This window comes from Furipterus horrens, unplaced genomic scaffold (genome assembly GCF_987537825.1).
Source record: "Furipterus horrens unplaced genomic scaffold, mFurHor1.1.pri manual_scaffold_3, whole genome shotgun sequence".
In the NCBI taxonomy this organism is placed as follows: domain Eukaryota; kingdom Metazoa; phylum Chordata; class Mammalia; order Chiroptera; family Furipteridae; genus Furipterus; species Furipterus horrens.
Genome location: NW_028327173.1, coordinates 187,698,823 through 187,714,626, shown reverse-complemented (window position 1 = coordinate 187,714,626; position 15,804 = coordinate 187,698,823). Strand labels below are relative to the sequence as shown.

The 15,804-nt window shown below is 32.6% G+C and overlaps 1 protein-coding gene across 2 annotated transcripts in view; it reads right to left on the bottom strand.

Moving 5' to 3' along the window:
- The window catches only part of PCNX1 (pecanex 1), a 138,484-nt gene that overhangs the window by 68,188 nt on the left and 54,492 nt on the right, over positions 1-15,804 (bottom strand). The window contains exons 8-9 of one of the 2 annotated variants that reach the window (XM_090271074.1): positions 12,004-12,188; positions 804-894 (exon numbers count right to left, since the gene is read on the bottom strand). In XM_090271074.1, coding sequence (XP_090127200.1) covers positions 804-894; positions 12,004-12,188 — 276 coding nt within the window. The remainder of the gene's footprint in view (positions 1-803; positions 895-12,003; positions 12,189-15,804) is intronic. The other variant, XM_090271075.1, reaches the window with a different exon arrangement.

Sequence of the window (15,804 nt, the reverse complement as noted above, 5' to 3'; positions counted from 1 at the left end):
CTTAAAAAAACTAAGTGAATTGTCCACAGATATGTGACATTTAAATAGCTGTGTCCATTATTAAATGGAAACTCTAAAATAAGAATCAAATGACCCTAGTGAAAACAGTGAACTAATTAATCGATAATGAATTTCAAAGCAGCAACTTGCAGTGATGAACGAAAAAGTTAAAATTTTCCAAAAAAAAAATTAACATTCTAAACTGGAATTATGTCATATGATAAAGATTTCTAATTTCTTATTTGCTTTTCTAACGTCATCATTATCTCAGATAATTCCTTCCTAAGGGAAGGTGAGAAAAGAAACTAAATGTAACATATAACCCATAATTTAAGAATTCCTTCTTATATCTGGTAATCAAATTTTAAAACAAAATGAAGCTCATTATTTAAGATACTTGACCAAACCCTTACAAGGAAATAAAAAACTTTTATTACACACAAGAAGAGAATTGATGGGCATGAACACAGTTCTGTAAATATTTTTCTAAAAGCTTTTTTATATCATATATTTTTCAAAATTTATAAATTTGTAATTGCAACCACTGTCCCATTATAAGATCAACAGGAAATTTTTACTTAATTTTTAAAAACAACAAATAGCTTTCATTCTAAGAATAATGCTTTTTTTTCCTATAGCAACATTCTACTTTACCTCTTTAGAGATAAATGCACTATGAGAAATTAGTTAAGCCAATATAAAAAATATTTTCAAAGCAACATTTACATATAAAGGCTTACAAACTCTAAACATGGCAAATATATGCAAGTACACACAGTCTCCTAAAATAATTTCACACATACCAGATATTGGATGCTCTTCTTGCTGCTGGTTCAAAATTCACAAGTGACATATCACAACCACCAGTCTCATAAAGCGTAGAAGAGAACTTACCTAGTAAATAAATGATTTTTTAAAGAAGTCATTAGAATACTCAGAATTTTTCCTTTAAGAAACACTACCAGGGGGGCACCCCAAAAAACCTGAAATTGTCTTCTGGAGGGTGGGCCCCTTATAGTACAGGCTTCCCCCCACTAGGTGAGAGTTCTAGGAACCCATCTGTGTCAGTGTATCAGCTGGCATGTTGTGAGAGGCTGCGTTCAGCTTCAGTGAGTTTTTTCTGAAGACTCTTTCAAAGCATTTGCCCATTTCACAGTGGGTGATTTACGAGCACACCTGCCCACACAGCACTGAGTGTTCAGCAGTTTTTGACCAAAAATGGCATGATCCCCATGCCCCACACTCCCTATTTACCAAGTGACTTTATTTTTGTTTCCCTGGATGAAAAAAGTCCTCCAAGGGAAAGTTTGGCTGATGTGGAAGAGGTGAAACAGAAAACAGCAGAAGCACTAAAAGGCATCAAAATCGATGTTCAAAAACTGTTTTGAGCAGTGGAAAAAATGTCTCAATGGGTGTATTGCATCAGATGGAGAGTACTTTGAAGGTGACTGATGTTTAAACATGTAAGAATAAATACACAATTTTTAATAAATAAATTCCAGGTTTTTTGGCCCCCCCCCCCTCGAAAATTTTAAACTTGTTACAATTTAAGAAAACGTACTATAACCTTCTTTTTCCAGAATATTTTAAAAGAAATGAATGGCACATAATTCAGTATGTGAATTGAAAGGGAGTGCTAAACCGTGAGACAAAAATATCAACATACATAACCAGGTAATAAAAGTAAGGGACTGAAGTCAGCTTTGCAATACCAGTCTCCTCTCTTCTCCTCCCAGCACATTCTTAAGTGTTCATATGAGTGATTTTAATGTTCTTTAAAAGTCACCTGACCACGACTTCTAAGTGGTGAGTGGCCATTTGGGAAGCTGCTTGAATTTTAAGACAGTTCAAACTTCAGGACAACAAATTTGTGTGATTACCTTCAGTTTTTGTTTTTTGTTTTTAAGAAAAAATAATGAAGACTTTATAAGGATAAAGTATAATAATGTTGGTAATTAAACCACAGTATTTAACAAACATTATTACTAGTATGATTCCACAAGAACTTGGAAAAATTTAGGAACACCATTTGCTGCAGCCAAAGTATTGCTACTAAACTAATTAAAAGTTTAGTAATTATGTTGGTTGCAAAGAAATATAGGTTAAGAAATACTCTTAAAATGAACTCTATAAGATAAATTATTTGATAGTGGAATTTAAAAAATCTGGACACTGTCTGAAATTCATTCCCTTCCTTGACAATCTATGGCACATAAATCAATTTTGAGTTAGGAAGCATAAATGAATGAATATAAATTCCCAGTAAGGCGATGAGAAGAGGTACATATCTCTAAAACCATGTGGGTCTAGTGCAGGCTGCTTTTTGAGTACCTAAGAGGTTTTAGTTTTCCTGGCTGGAATTACTGAGGCTATGAATATGAAGAATCTTAAAGGGCAATTTCACCTTCAAGGCAGGGCTAAGAGATTTCCCTTCCATGACTACAAGGAAAACAGTATACAATAAGGATTTTATTTAAGTGAAAACACTGAAAAATCACAATAAAAGATTCTCATAATATACTAATAACATAAGGATATGCAGAGCAATTCCAAAAATTACTTCATTATTTAAAAGGACTAGAATCAGAAAAAAAAAAAAAAAAGAGTACTTTAATAGGATTATTTGAGCTTTATTTTTTCCCTATGGGTCAGAAAGAATATGCAAATATTTTATTTTATTATGGTTTTCTTTTACTAGCAATTTTTTTGTCAGAATAATATAACCCTGAGATTAAGGAAAAAAGCACTCTGGGAAAGGCTCAGTTCATTTACTGTTTTTCAAGGGAGGATTATTCAGCATGTGGTTTATCTGAAACTGCTGTTAGTCATGAGTCATTCACTCTTAGTACCTCTAACAGAAACCAGATTAATAAATTGAAATTAAATTATACAAGCTGTCGACTTGGCTACTTCTTACATGTATTACTGCCATTTTTTTTGAAGTGGTTGGGTGAGTTGCAGAAATTGTTAGTGAAGAAAAGAATCACAAAAATATTGGCTTAACTGAGATTTTAAAATTATTTTTAGATTTCAATTTTTTATGCTTTGCTCGTTCCTCACTCATCATGGATAATCAAAGATTCGTTATGCTACTATAATTAACTTACATTAATAGAAAAAAACACCTTATCAAAATTACACATTGCCTGTGTTAATATTAATAGCTAAATCACAGAGTAACAAAGAGCTGGAGGGCTGGCTACTATGCATGAAATCCAGTAATAATGGATGCTTAAATATGTTTACATCACATAATTTGTGTGTATTTTAGAAATAAGTTAATTCTATATTCAATAGCATTTAAACTATTAAAGTATATCCGGGGTACTTAAGCATTCCACGGGATTTTTAGCAATATAAGTTCTGTTCTTGGGACATTGAATAAATATTTATATGCAACTGAAATCAACTAGATATGACTGTAATTCTCCAATGGAAAAGTAAAAGAATATTAAATCACTATACCACTATGTTTTTTATGTATAGGTGTCTAATATGAAACTTTTACAAAAATAGTTGCATTTTAAATAAATGCAAACATAAAAATAAGGCCTATCTCCTAAAAAGGTTTTTGGACAGAGAGCTGGAAAATTCAACAGTTTTATAATTCCACAAATCTGCAACTCTGAATACTTTTATACAAACCAATAACTATACAAGAAGTAAAACTTAGAATAAACCTTAGCATAAAACATGTCTAAGAAAAGAGCAGCTGTAATTTTAACCAATATGCAGACTTCAACAGTACTTTTCATTTTTCCTAAGAAGCGTTTGCCTACCTGCTAACTTTAAGAACATGTTCAGGTTCCTAAAAATAGACATGGCTCATGTCAGAAGAAACTAACATCCTATTAAGGCTTCACGGTGTATTTCCCACTTTACTCCACAGAAGGACAGATCCCATGTCCCCTGGATCTCTGGGCTAGGCCTCTGACAGCACGTCCGAAGTAACAAACTTTACTCAGAAGGTAAGCAACTCAGAGGAAAAAAGAAATTACACTAGAAAATATGTAGCATAAGGCTTCAGTGAAAAACTTAGTAACATTTTAATATATTAATATGATCATTTAAAGGCATCTTCAAAAATAACCAGAGCAGATATTAGTATATATTGCTTTGGTTGATAAAGATGAAGAATATCTTAAGTTTGACCAAATCTTCTTAGCGCATATAACATTTTACATATATCTCATTTGTGATTAAAACCATGATCATAGTTAACCTTTGGATCCAAAGTAAAGGGTGCCCTTACTAACAGCCCTACCTTAATATTATTCTGTATTAAGAAAAATACTTTAATTATTTCTAATGATCAGGAATTGGGAAGCAGAACATCAATGCAATATGTCCTCTTCACATGAATTATGATAATGTACTAAGTCATCTCATTATAATTTAACTCCCAGATCATAATATATCTAACAGCATGGCTCTGTCACAGTTTTAAAAAGAAAAATCTATTTCTGACAAAATAAACAATATGGAGGGTGGAATTTCAAACTTAATAATGATACTGGCTACGACAGCATCTCCAAAGATAAAGAAAAAAATAAGGTTATCTAGCATTTCTCATTCTTGAATATTCAATAACTATTAATACCTATAAAAATTATATTAAAAAAATAAAAATTTAATTACCAAAACCATTTTGAGGTAGGAGAATTTCTACCATCAGTCAATTTATAAATGATGATCAACAGGAAGATGCGTAAAACTGGATACAGACTTAGGGAACACGGAAGCATGTGCCTGAAGGCATGAATGGTGCAACAGACAAATTCAAATAAACACTGGCAAAACACGGCCAGAAGACATAAGAAATGAATGTGATTCTCTATCCTGTCCTAGCAATAAAAATCCTCACCATGTAACACAAAGTTAAGTGTATAAAGACTGTAAGATTAGCACTCGCCTTAGAAACCCAACTATTTGGGTTGTGATGTCACTGATTCTACCTATGTACCTATATGGGAAGGAGGTGGTACTAAGACAAACCGCCTATAGGGTTGTTCTAATCGTCCCAGTACCAAGAACACAGGAGGCCTCTTAAATTCTCTGGATGGTTTTCTTTTTTGAAAATCATCCTGTTCATTCTGCATCCTCCAAACCTAATCCTGACACATGTTTTAATTGACTTCACTTTTCTAGTGTTACTCTTAGGGCAGACAGGGCTCCCGGAGCAGAGAGAGATACAAGGGGCACAATTTTATAGTGTTTTTTAGAAGGCTATTAAAGGACCACATGTATTTATCTATATGACTAGCTTAAGTACTCTACAAAAAAGTGTTAATTTCTGATGATGATATGAATTGAATATAGTATTATACTTTTGAGAAGGCCTTTAAGATTAGCTCCAATTTCTTGGATAGCAACCCCCTTATTATCATGAGTGGTGACTATGAGTCTCTGAGGAAACATGAGTTTTCATGCAGACAGAAATGACTCATTTTATTGCTGCTTATAGGTTAGCAGACTTCTTTCTCCCTAGACAAGAAGTCAGGAAACCAGACAAATATCTTAGGCTTTGTGGGCCAGATGGTGTCTGTTCGAACAACTGAGGTCCACCATTGCAGTATGGAAGCAGCCACAGCAAACACATAACAAATACATATTTATTTTCTATACTTTATTTACAAAATCAAACATCAAGCTGGACTTTGCCCTAAGGCTGTAGTTTGCCAACCCCTGTCCTAGACCAAGTCTTAGGCTTCTAAAACCACTTTAACTTGTGCTACAATGGAAAGTCACTATGCTATTTTTAATTAAAAGTTTCAATGTGCAACACTGTGCTCAGCTTTTTAAAAAGTATAAGAAAAGGGCAGGTACGAGAACAAAGAGGTTGGACTAGAAGAGAGCTTTTGAGGACCAATAAGGAAAGAGAGATAAGTCTATTACTTGGCAATAGCAAGGGATTTACTTATTGATATATTTACTGACATGACTTAACAGGACATGCTTTATTTCATTGTTGTCTTTGCTCCCACTGCCTAATCCCTAGATCAGGTGACCTTTTCAAAAATGAATGTACAAGTTCACATTCTGCTATGATTTCATCATCTGCTCATATTTTTTTCTTGTTTTGGTTAAATAATCCATAACAATGCTACTGATGACATTACAACTGATCAAGTAAACAAAAAGGCAAGGCAGAGAAAGGGAGAAAATATTTATAATTTGTATCTAACAAATTAGTTCTATCTAAAATATTAAAAGAGCTCTTATATATCAGTAATAAAACAACCCATTTTAACAGAGTAAAAGATCTGAACACACTTCACAAAAGAAGATATATGTATAGCCAATAAGCACATCAAAGATACTCATCATCCTTAGTCATAAGAGGAATGTAAATTTAAACCACAATGAGATCCATTCGAACTAAAATTTAAAAGACTGATAATAGCAAATGTCAACAAGAATGGTAACAACTGGAATTCACATACACCGTTAGTAGGTAGTAAAACCACCTTTGAGAACAGTTTGGAAGTTTTATTCTCAAGAGCTAAAAACTGGAAATTATGCAAACATGCATTAACAGATGACTGGGTACACAGTATACAGTATGCCCACACAATGGAGGAACACTCAACAAGAAGCAACTATGAACGTGTCCAACATCATGATCAATCTCAAAAGCATCATGTGAAACCGAAACCAAATACAAAGGCCACAAGTTGTGTAACTGCATTTATAAGAACTTCGTGGAAAGGGAAACCCATAATAACATAAAGTACGCAGTGGCTACCTGAGGCCAGAAGTAGAGAAGGGATGAACAGCAATGGGGACGCAAAGAATTTTATGAAGAGGATGGAAATATTCTGTATCTTGATTGTGGTATTTCACAGGTATGCACACTTGTTAAAACTCATAAATTTTACATTAAATGTATGCAATTCATCATACCTAAATAATATATCAATAAAATTAATTTAAAAAGCAGGAAAAAAGGTAAGAATCAAAGTAAATGAGTATAAAGACAGCACAGAGTCAGTGAAATTCCCACAAAATAACAATCAAAATTTTTGGAGAGTGAGTGTTCTTGTGTTTTATTTTAAAAATGCTATGCATCAGAGGAGTCAAAAGTAGTATGTAAAATGAAGAAAGTTCTACACTCCCCAGAGACAGCCACTGCAAAGAGCAGTTTCTGTGTTCTTCTGAACAATTTTAATATACATTTTGTCCCAAGACAAATGAATTGTTCCCTACACACACTTTGAAAAATTTTCTTTTACTTACTGAAGAGCTTGGTTTTTCATGTCAGTAACACAGATGTATCAAGTTCTGAATATTACACTATGTTGGCTACTATCATTTCTTTCAGGGTCCTCTAGAAACAGATATTTAGGTTAAGGTTTCAAAATTACAAACAATGAATATTCATGTACATATATATCTCAGCATGTTTATAAAATCTGTGGATCAAAATTTGGTCTATAGTTTTAAAGTGTCCTCCAAAAACATTCAGTAGAAACATTTCACTTTAATTCGCATACACTTCATGTTGCTCTCCCCCGAAAAAGGAACAAAAAGTAGAATTTAATAGTTTTTTGTTAAAAAGTAACAATAAAGGATAAGATCAAGGTTGCTGCAAAAGAATGTAACTTTTTGTTTAGATAAATAAAAATGATCTACCATAACAAGGGGACTGAAGTAGAGACTCCAATGTTCCCGTACAGCCCCCTTAAATCTGTATTTATAGTAATAAGGAAAAGTACTTATGATGTTGCCCCAAATGCTAGAGTAGTACATAACACATATAATCTTTTTTAAACACCAGAATAACTCTAATAAAAACCACTAAAAGTGTAGATCATCTGAGTCTTTGCTCTCTAAAGTGAAAAATTATAAAGCCTCCAAATCATATAACTGCTTAACACACAGTTGGGGTAAACTGCTTAATAAAAAAGGCAATAGGGTGCTGCCAAATTTCCTTTAAGCCCTTTCCTAGAGCTGACTACCTGCTCAAGTTAATGAATTCTGTGTAGAGTGGATTATCTCAAAGAATACCTTCTTTGTCAACCCTTGTTATGGTAATGAAACAAAAGAATACCTTTGAAAAACCAATTCACCCACATTTTTTAAACCTCCAATACATTATTGAAATCATCAGAAGAACACTACCTATGATATTTATTTTTTTACATTTATGTTTTGATAAACTCACTGTCCTCTTTTCTTATCTTTAACAATATTTTTACATGAAAATGAAGTAATTTTGTATATATTTTTTCAAAACAATGACTACCACTAATTTCATACACAGAAAAAAACACAACATAAATTTTCCTGTTTTATCTGATTTTATCTGGAACATTTCCTCTCAGAAGTTATGTTATATATTGAGTTTAACTACCAACTATAATAGCATGTTCCATCACTGCATCAATTTATTAGTCTTATTCAAAATAGAAATTGGGGCTCACTTAACAACTGAGAAGTGATTGCTAAGTTTTATAGAAAAAGCTTAACAGATGTAAAACAGAATTTCAAAGCCACCTGAATTCAGAGTCTCTTACGTTACTTATCTGGCACTAACCACAGCATGCTTTATTTAATGAAACTGCAATTTAATTTAGAATGTAGTGGGAAATAAACTGTAAATAAACAAATCCAATAAAAGACTGATGGAAAGGAATTTAACCTTTAAGATGTGGTTTTTGAAAAGAAAAACATTGAAGAATTTGAGAAAATCTTTCATAGTAATTTCCTTTTGAAAGATGTTAATCTTAAAACTTAACCATCACTTACATCATTGGAACCTCTTTAAAAATAAGTTTGCACAGAAAAAAGTCTATCAATAAGAAAAACCATCCAAATTTTTCCAACTAGGTTTTAAATATACACCTATAATTCAGTTTTACCCAGTAACATTGAAATGCTAGCCAAAATGCAAGAGAAATAAGGATGCTCAGTATAGGAAAGGAATGTGGTTATCTACTATGACACCACGGAGTAAATATATATAGAAAACAGTAAAAGAAAACTACCTAAGCTTTTAATTAAATAATGTCTGACTGCAAATTATTTAATCCAAAAGACTATTCCTCAGGTTAAAAGTAAACATACAGAGCAGTGAGACCTTGAAGTTAAAAAATAAAAAAGGAAACAATTACATATATGTGCACATATACATTTATATGTACTCAAACATGCATATGTATGAGTATATATGTAAGTTTGAGTATGTATATGAGTATTTCATATAAGTGTATTATGTATACGTATGAGGTCTGTCCAGAAAAAGTCCAGCCATTGTTAACATAATGACAACAGTTTGGGCCACATCGATGTAACCCGGCAGTCAGGGAGAGTGGACTGGAGTGTACATGGGTGAACAATGATGCCTTCACTGTACTAGTCAGTGGGGGTGTTAGATGCCGTTGAGTGAGCACGTGTGCTGTGTGGCCGTCGCATTTAAAATGAGTGAGGAGAACAATGAATCTCCATCAAATTTTGCGTTAAGCTTGAATGTTCCTCTGCAGGAACTATTGGGATGATTCAGAAGGGCGCAGCTATGGGCAACTGGTGATGGGGCAGCTCCATCACAACAATATGCCCACTCATACATCACGTCTCATGCAGAATTTTTTGGGCAAAACATCAAATCATACAGGTGAGTCAGCCTCGCTCAGCCCACATTTGGAGGCCTTCAACTTCTGGCTTTTCCCAAAACTAAAATCACTGTTGAAAAAGAAGAGATTTCAGACCATCGATGAGATTCAGGAAAATACAACGGGGCAGCTGATGGCAATTGGGAGAACTGTGTGAGGTCCCAAGATGCCTACTTTGAAGGGGACTGAAGTGCCACAATTGTCCTGTGCACAATGTTTCTTATACCTTCTTCAATAAGTGTCTCTATTTTTCATATTACATGGCTGGATACCTTTTGGACAAACCTTGTATACATTTTCAAACACAAATACTGTACATTAAGAAATTTTCAATTAAAGAAGCAAAATTTGGAAGGAAGCAGTTATGATAAATAGCCCATACTTTTAGGGACTATTGTGGCTAACTTTAACATATTTCATTATATAATACCAAATTAATTCACACAAAATTTTCCTACTATTATTCACTTAAATCATGTAGAAAATTAAACTATGGAACAAAGATATTCAAGGAGACTATATTATAAAAATCAATGTCCTTTAAGCTCATCTGCAGTTCATTTTCAGAATCTTATTTGGCCAACTTTATGTACTATGAACAGGTATACAGTGTCCTTTGATTACTTGTTTTGTGTTAATTATTACTATGTATTCAATTTAGCAGCATTCAGTTACCACCACAGGCCAAGAACTAGCTATCAGAGGGCAGGTAATATAAAAGATAAAATCCAATTTTCAAGAGAATATCCTGAAGTCACCACAAATCAGAAGAGCTTTTTTATCTTCAGAACTGCCAAGATAGTTCCTATATACATATTTTCAATAATCTGCTTGTGCATTTAGGATGGAACTTTACAACTAAACCTTGGTTAGCAAGTTTTTTGAGCAATGTAAGTTTTATAAAATAAAATCATTTACTGCTTCATTTTATGCTTGATTTGACAAAAAGTCTAAAAATCCAAATGGATAAAAACTAAGCCATTCTACTTTAGCTAATCTATTACCATAACCCAATGTGGAATGGTGATGGTGACTAATTTTATAGCCACAAACTGACAAGTCCTCTGTTCATAGGAACTTTGGGTTAACCCCAGAGGAATATCAACAAAAAGATATTATTAACTGAACATACTTGCACCTAAAAAAAGTATCACTGCTTTAAGTCAAAGCAAGTAACTAAATTGAAGTCTACCTTATTCTCTCTCAAACAAGGCTGTGGATTCCCTTGCTTCTTCAAACTACAAACTCAAAAGCAAAAGCATTCTAAAATTAAAATGTTTTGTTGCCCTTTCAATGTATGTAGAAACCACCACACATTCTGATGTTATAAATATCTTAGATGACCCTTTTCAAGTTTCTATAAGACTTGCTAAAGATGATTTTCAACAATATGATTACCTAACATCTGTTAATATCTCTGTCACTAAGGATTATTACAAAAGTGGAAGAAAAAAATAAATAGCATTTGCATTTTTATTATACCTACTTTGGGCACCTTATACCACATAGCCTTCTAGTGAAAGCATCAACTGGATTATCATCTTTATAAGTGAAATAGTTATAAATGGATCAACAAAATCATAATGAACAAATGGAATCCTTTCAAATGTGTACTTTTTAATAACAAGATTTTTTTCATTATATTTACTTATTGTTATTAATCTGCATTCTGAGCACAAGAAAACAAAATTGTACAGAGAAATAGAAACCAAAGTAGTATAAACGACTGTCATTACGGCATGACAGTGGTACCTGAATTTCAGTGGATATGCGTTACTAAGGTTTTACACTATACCACCCGTCTAAGAATTAACTATTTAATAATACATGTATTAACACAAAAAGAAACATTTAACGAAGTTATTATTTGATATGAGTTTAGAGCCATAATATCCTCCGAGTACTGTCCTCAGAATGACAGTAAGTTCTATTCCAGGTGGTGAACATGGGAGTGAAATACAGAACATCTAAAAGAAAGATTCTATACAGACCATTAGAATGCAGTTTGGCCTTTCCTACAGCACATTCTGAGAATTCAAAGAAATTAAGGATCAAAATAATTTTTTAAATCAACATTTCTCCACATGATACAAATGCCAAGGAAAAACAGAACTATCCAAACTATTATAAGGGAACACCAAAGCATGAACATTTATTAGTACTTTTAACTACCTATTAATAATAGGCATGCTCAAAAGAAAATACAGAACATTTGGAACAGAAAAGGGAACAGCAAAAGTCAAATGTTCCCTACACACAGAGCAAAGCCTGTAAAAAGGTGCCCTTATGCATAGTTCCAAAATGAAGCTATCTCAAGAGAGACATGCATCACTGTAACCCATTATCTGCTGCATTAAAGTTGTATCACCAAGATTACATAAGGCCTGCATACCAAGTTCATCGTGCAAACTGCTGCCGCCTACAGCAGATGCATTGTCATGTGACGCTTCTAAGTGGACACTCCCATTTCTCACCAGCAAGGAGGCACTAGCACTGAGCACTGCAGCCTGGGAAGGGGGGCGGGACTGGACTTTGACCTGGGCTGTGGACTGCTGGCCTTGCTGCCCATCTTGAAGGCTAGGAAAAAACATGGATTGGGGAGACATTACAGGGAAGAAAAGAGAAAACAGTAGCTAGAATGAAGTCAATACAGAAAAAACTGATTTGAAAAAACCCAAAACTTTCTCAATGTAATGTAAGAACCAACAAGCTTTGTAAAATATACAAGGTATACTGCCAGCTTAAATCTTCTGGTCCTCAGAAATCTGATTCATACTGGTAAGTGCAGGAAAGACTTAATGTATATGTAAATTAATCAATCTGTGACTCTTTCCACCTCAAGCCAAGAAAATTCTAGTATAAGGAAAGAGAAAGCAGCAAAGAATCACAAGTATGTAAAATATATGTGGGGTTGTAGCTGGTCCCCAATAAATAAATCCTATTTTTTCAGTTAAATAGGCAATTTTATGTATAAACTAATTCTAGAGTTGCTCTTTCAAATATTCTGACCTCTCAAATTCACAATTAAATAGAATTTCTATACATCTTAAAACCAAAGAATCTTTATGAAATTCAACCAAGATGACAATCTTGAATCAAAAGAAAATCACAAACCAGTGCCAAAAGAACTTGTATAACAAACACTGACTTAACCAAGTGAATTAATGACCACTGAGACACTGGAAGAAGTATAATTAATATGTAAAGGGTTTTTTTCCATAAAAAGCCTATATATTTCTGAAATAAGGCCACAGGCCTTATAAACAAGATGCTAGTTAACAATATGTTCACTTAAAATTTGTTAGTACCTTTCCAATCCATATCATGATATCATTAACAAGAACTCATCATTTTAGAAAATCTTAAAAATAATCTGGAAACCAGTAACTTCTCAAGGGAATTAGTCCTTTCTAAATTTTATAAAATTCTAAAAATACTTAGAATTTTGTGCTTATAAAATTTATTAAAATTATTTATAAAAATTATGTTATCTAAAAATTACCTAAAGAAACTATATTATATTCTTAACTCATTTTAGATTTTTATGTACTTATTTTAAAACAATGAATTTTAATATTCTTAGTACAATACTCAATTTAAACTGATGAAATTCATGAAACCTTTTCAGTATAATTATTATGTGTCATTCTCTACATTATGTTCAATGCAATACTGCATTCTTTTACTAAAATCATTACACTTTTTAGGAAACAAAGAAAAATACTACTTAAGATGGCCTCCTTCACTTACTTTATTATCTTCATGATTATCAACTTCTCTCTAATCCTTTGAATTCAATGCAATGGTTTCTCTGATGCTTATAAAATAAACTTATCTGCTGCAGACTATGAAGAGAGCTACAATTTGAAGTATTTATGAAATAAAAAACTAAGTAGAAAATGCTGCATGTATTGTTTAAGTCTGGTTATAGCAACAGAATAAACTCTGGAACAGCACTGTCTGATTCAGCAGCCACATATGATAATTTAAGGTAAATACAAATTTATTTCCTAATTTTCACTAACCATATTTCAAGTGCTTAACAGCCACATAAAGTGGCTCGTGGCTACCATAGCTAAAAGCCACTAGAGTAGGTAGAAGCTAGTAGTTAGCATCTAATGTACTAGACAGTGTAGGTTATAGAATATAAGCACCACTACTCTCTGGAACATTCATATTCCAGGCTTCATTTACAGCCAATGAAAAATACGCCCTCTATGTAGAGCATAGGAATGTATGTAACATACATAAAAAACAAATCTACAAAATGCTGACTTATCAATGCTTACTGGCATTTAAGCCATAACTGTATTCATTTATGGACTTCTTTGGAGTAGAACTTTTGTACAACACACATAAATCAAGAGATAATCTTGAGAACTAATATAAGCAAATATTTCCGTATCTTCTATAAATACGTAATGTCTGTTATTCTTCCTCGGAAACTATCTACACTTATCCACAAACCTTACCAAAGTGACCCAATTTCACAAGGGAGAGAATTTTGTGGAAAAAAATATTTAAGTAATTCAACTACTATGTCCCTTCAGATTCAAAAGAGAGAAGAATTTTATAGAATATGTACTCAACAAATTTTGCTATCAATTTTTTTCAGTTAAAGTAATCAACAAAGGTGCTATATGGCAGTTAGGGTGTATTTTAATGTGAACATATGAGAATACATTATTCTTCAACACATCCAAATATACAGAGGTTTTCAAAATATCAGGCGATGCATGAAAACTCCAGAAATCTTTGTAAATGTCAAGTTTTTGAATTTTTGAACATCAAACACTAGTTACAAAAGGTTTATTTTCCTTGAATTTCTGTTTCCAAAATCCTTCAACAACTAAAAGCCTGTCATTTTTGCAGAAATTATTAGGAAAACTGTTCCTGGAGGGTTGTACTTTACTTTAAGCTAATAACTGACAAGAATTAATCTTTTTTACAGTACAATTATGTATCAAAACTACCAGTTTGAGAAAAGACAGCAACTATTTTACAACAATGCAAAAGGGTAGAAATTTAAGTATTTCTCTGTTGACTATCAATAGCATCACTGACATGCATTCTTACTAATTAACATTTCCAATTTAAGTGACAGAAAAATATAGTTGGTCTTTCCTTCCTCTGTACCACTTATTTAGTACCTGACATATTCTGACATATACTGTTAGTTATCTTTGCATATGTCTCTTCAACTAAAGTAAACTCGAAGAGGATGATCACATTATCAAGACACTCAGAAGAGTGTCTTGAACACAGTACACAAATATTTGGTGGATCCATTCCTGAGCACCTCAAAATCATCCCTATGAATTCCTAATCACAGACTCTCAGTTATTGCTGTGATCTTATTTGATAACAGATCTTTCAATCCTATATATTCTTCCCTTCCCCAAATAGACTAATAATTTCTTTTCATTCCACGCTGTTACCTAGAGTTCTAAAAGATATCACATTTAGGTTGAAAACTATAGACTTCTTAATACTAATGTTAAAAATTTTTAAATTTTCGTCTTTGCCTTTATCTCTAGTAACCAGAAGGACTAGTAAGAGCCTATAAAACCTACCCTATGATGCCAACTTAACAATAAAAAAATACTTTTTAAAATTAGTTCTGAAACAGTATATTCAAATAAGCCTGAAAAGTTCATGCAAATTTTCTTTATAAGGAAATTGATGATTTACTCCCAATTCTTGGAGACATATTTTACCCAGCTGCTTTTTAGATTGTCCATCATTTAAACTGTTCACTAAAGTTTAAAATAAGTTAGATTTTATGAGTATTTATATAGTAATTATAATTAAAGTATTATCATACCCATTCCATTTCAACAAATTTTTCAAGATTTTCATGACCATGGCATCCTGTATTTACTATAAGATGAGATGATTATTATGTAACATATACTGAGAATTAACACCTGCTGGATATTTTTGCAAATATTTTTTAAAAGATTATTTTATTGAATTGGTGTTTCTCCTAATTCCTCACATCTAAAATTTTATCTCATTTCATCCATGATGAAGTCAACCTATTTAAAGTACGTACACCCTTTTTACTGGAAATATCCTGGAACCTGACAAATCTACATACTGACTACTGGAAGACAACTTTTTAAAAATTCTAATGTGAGCCCTTTATAAGTAAGTTTCACATCATATCCTCATTTGAATGGTGAAATATTTA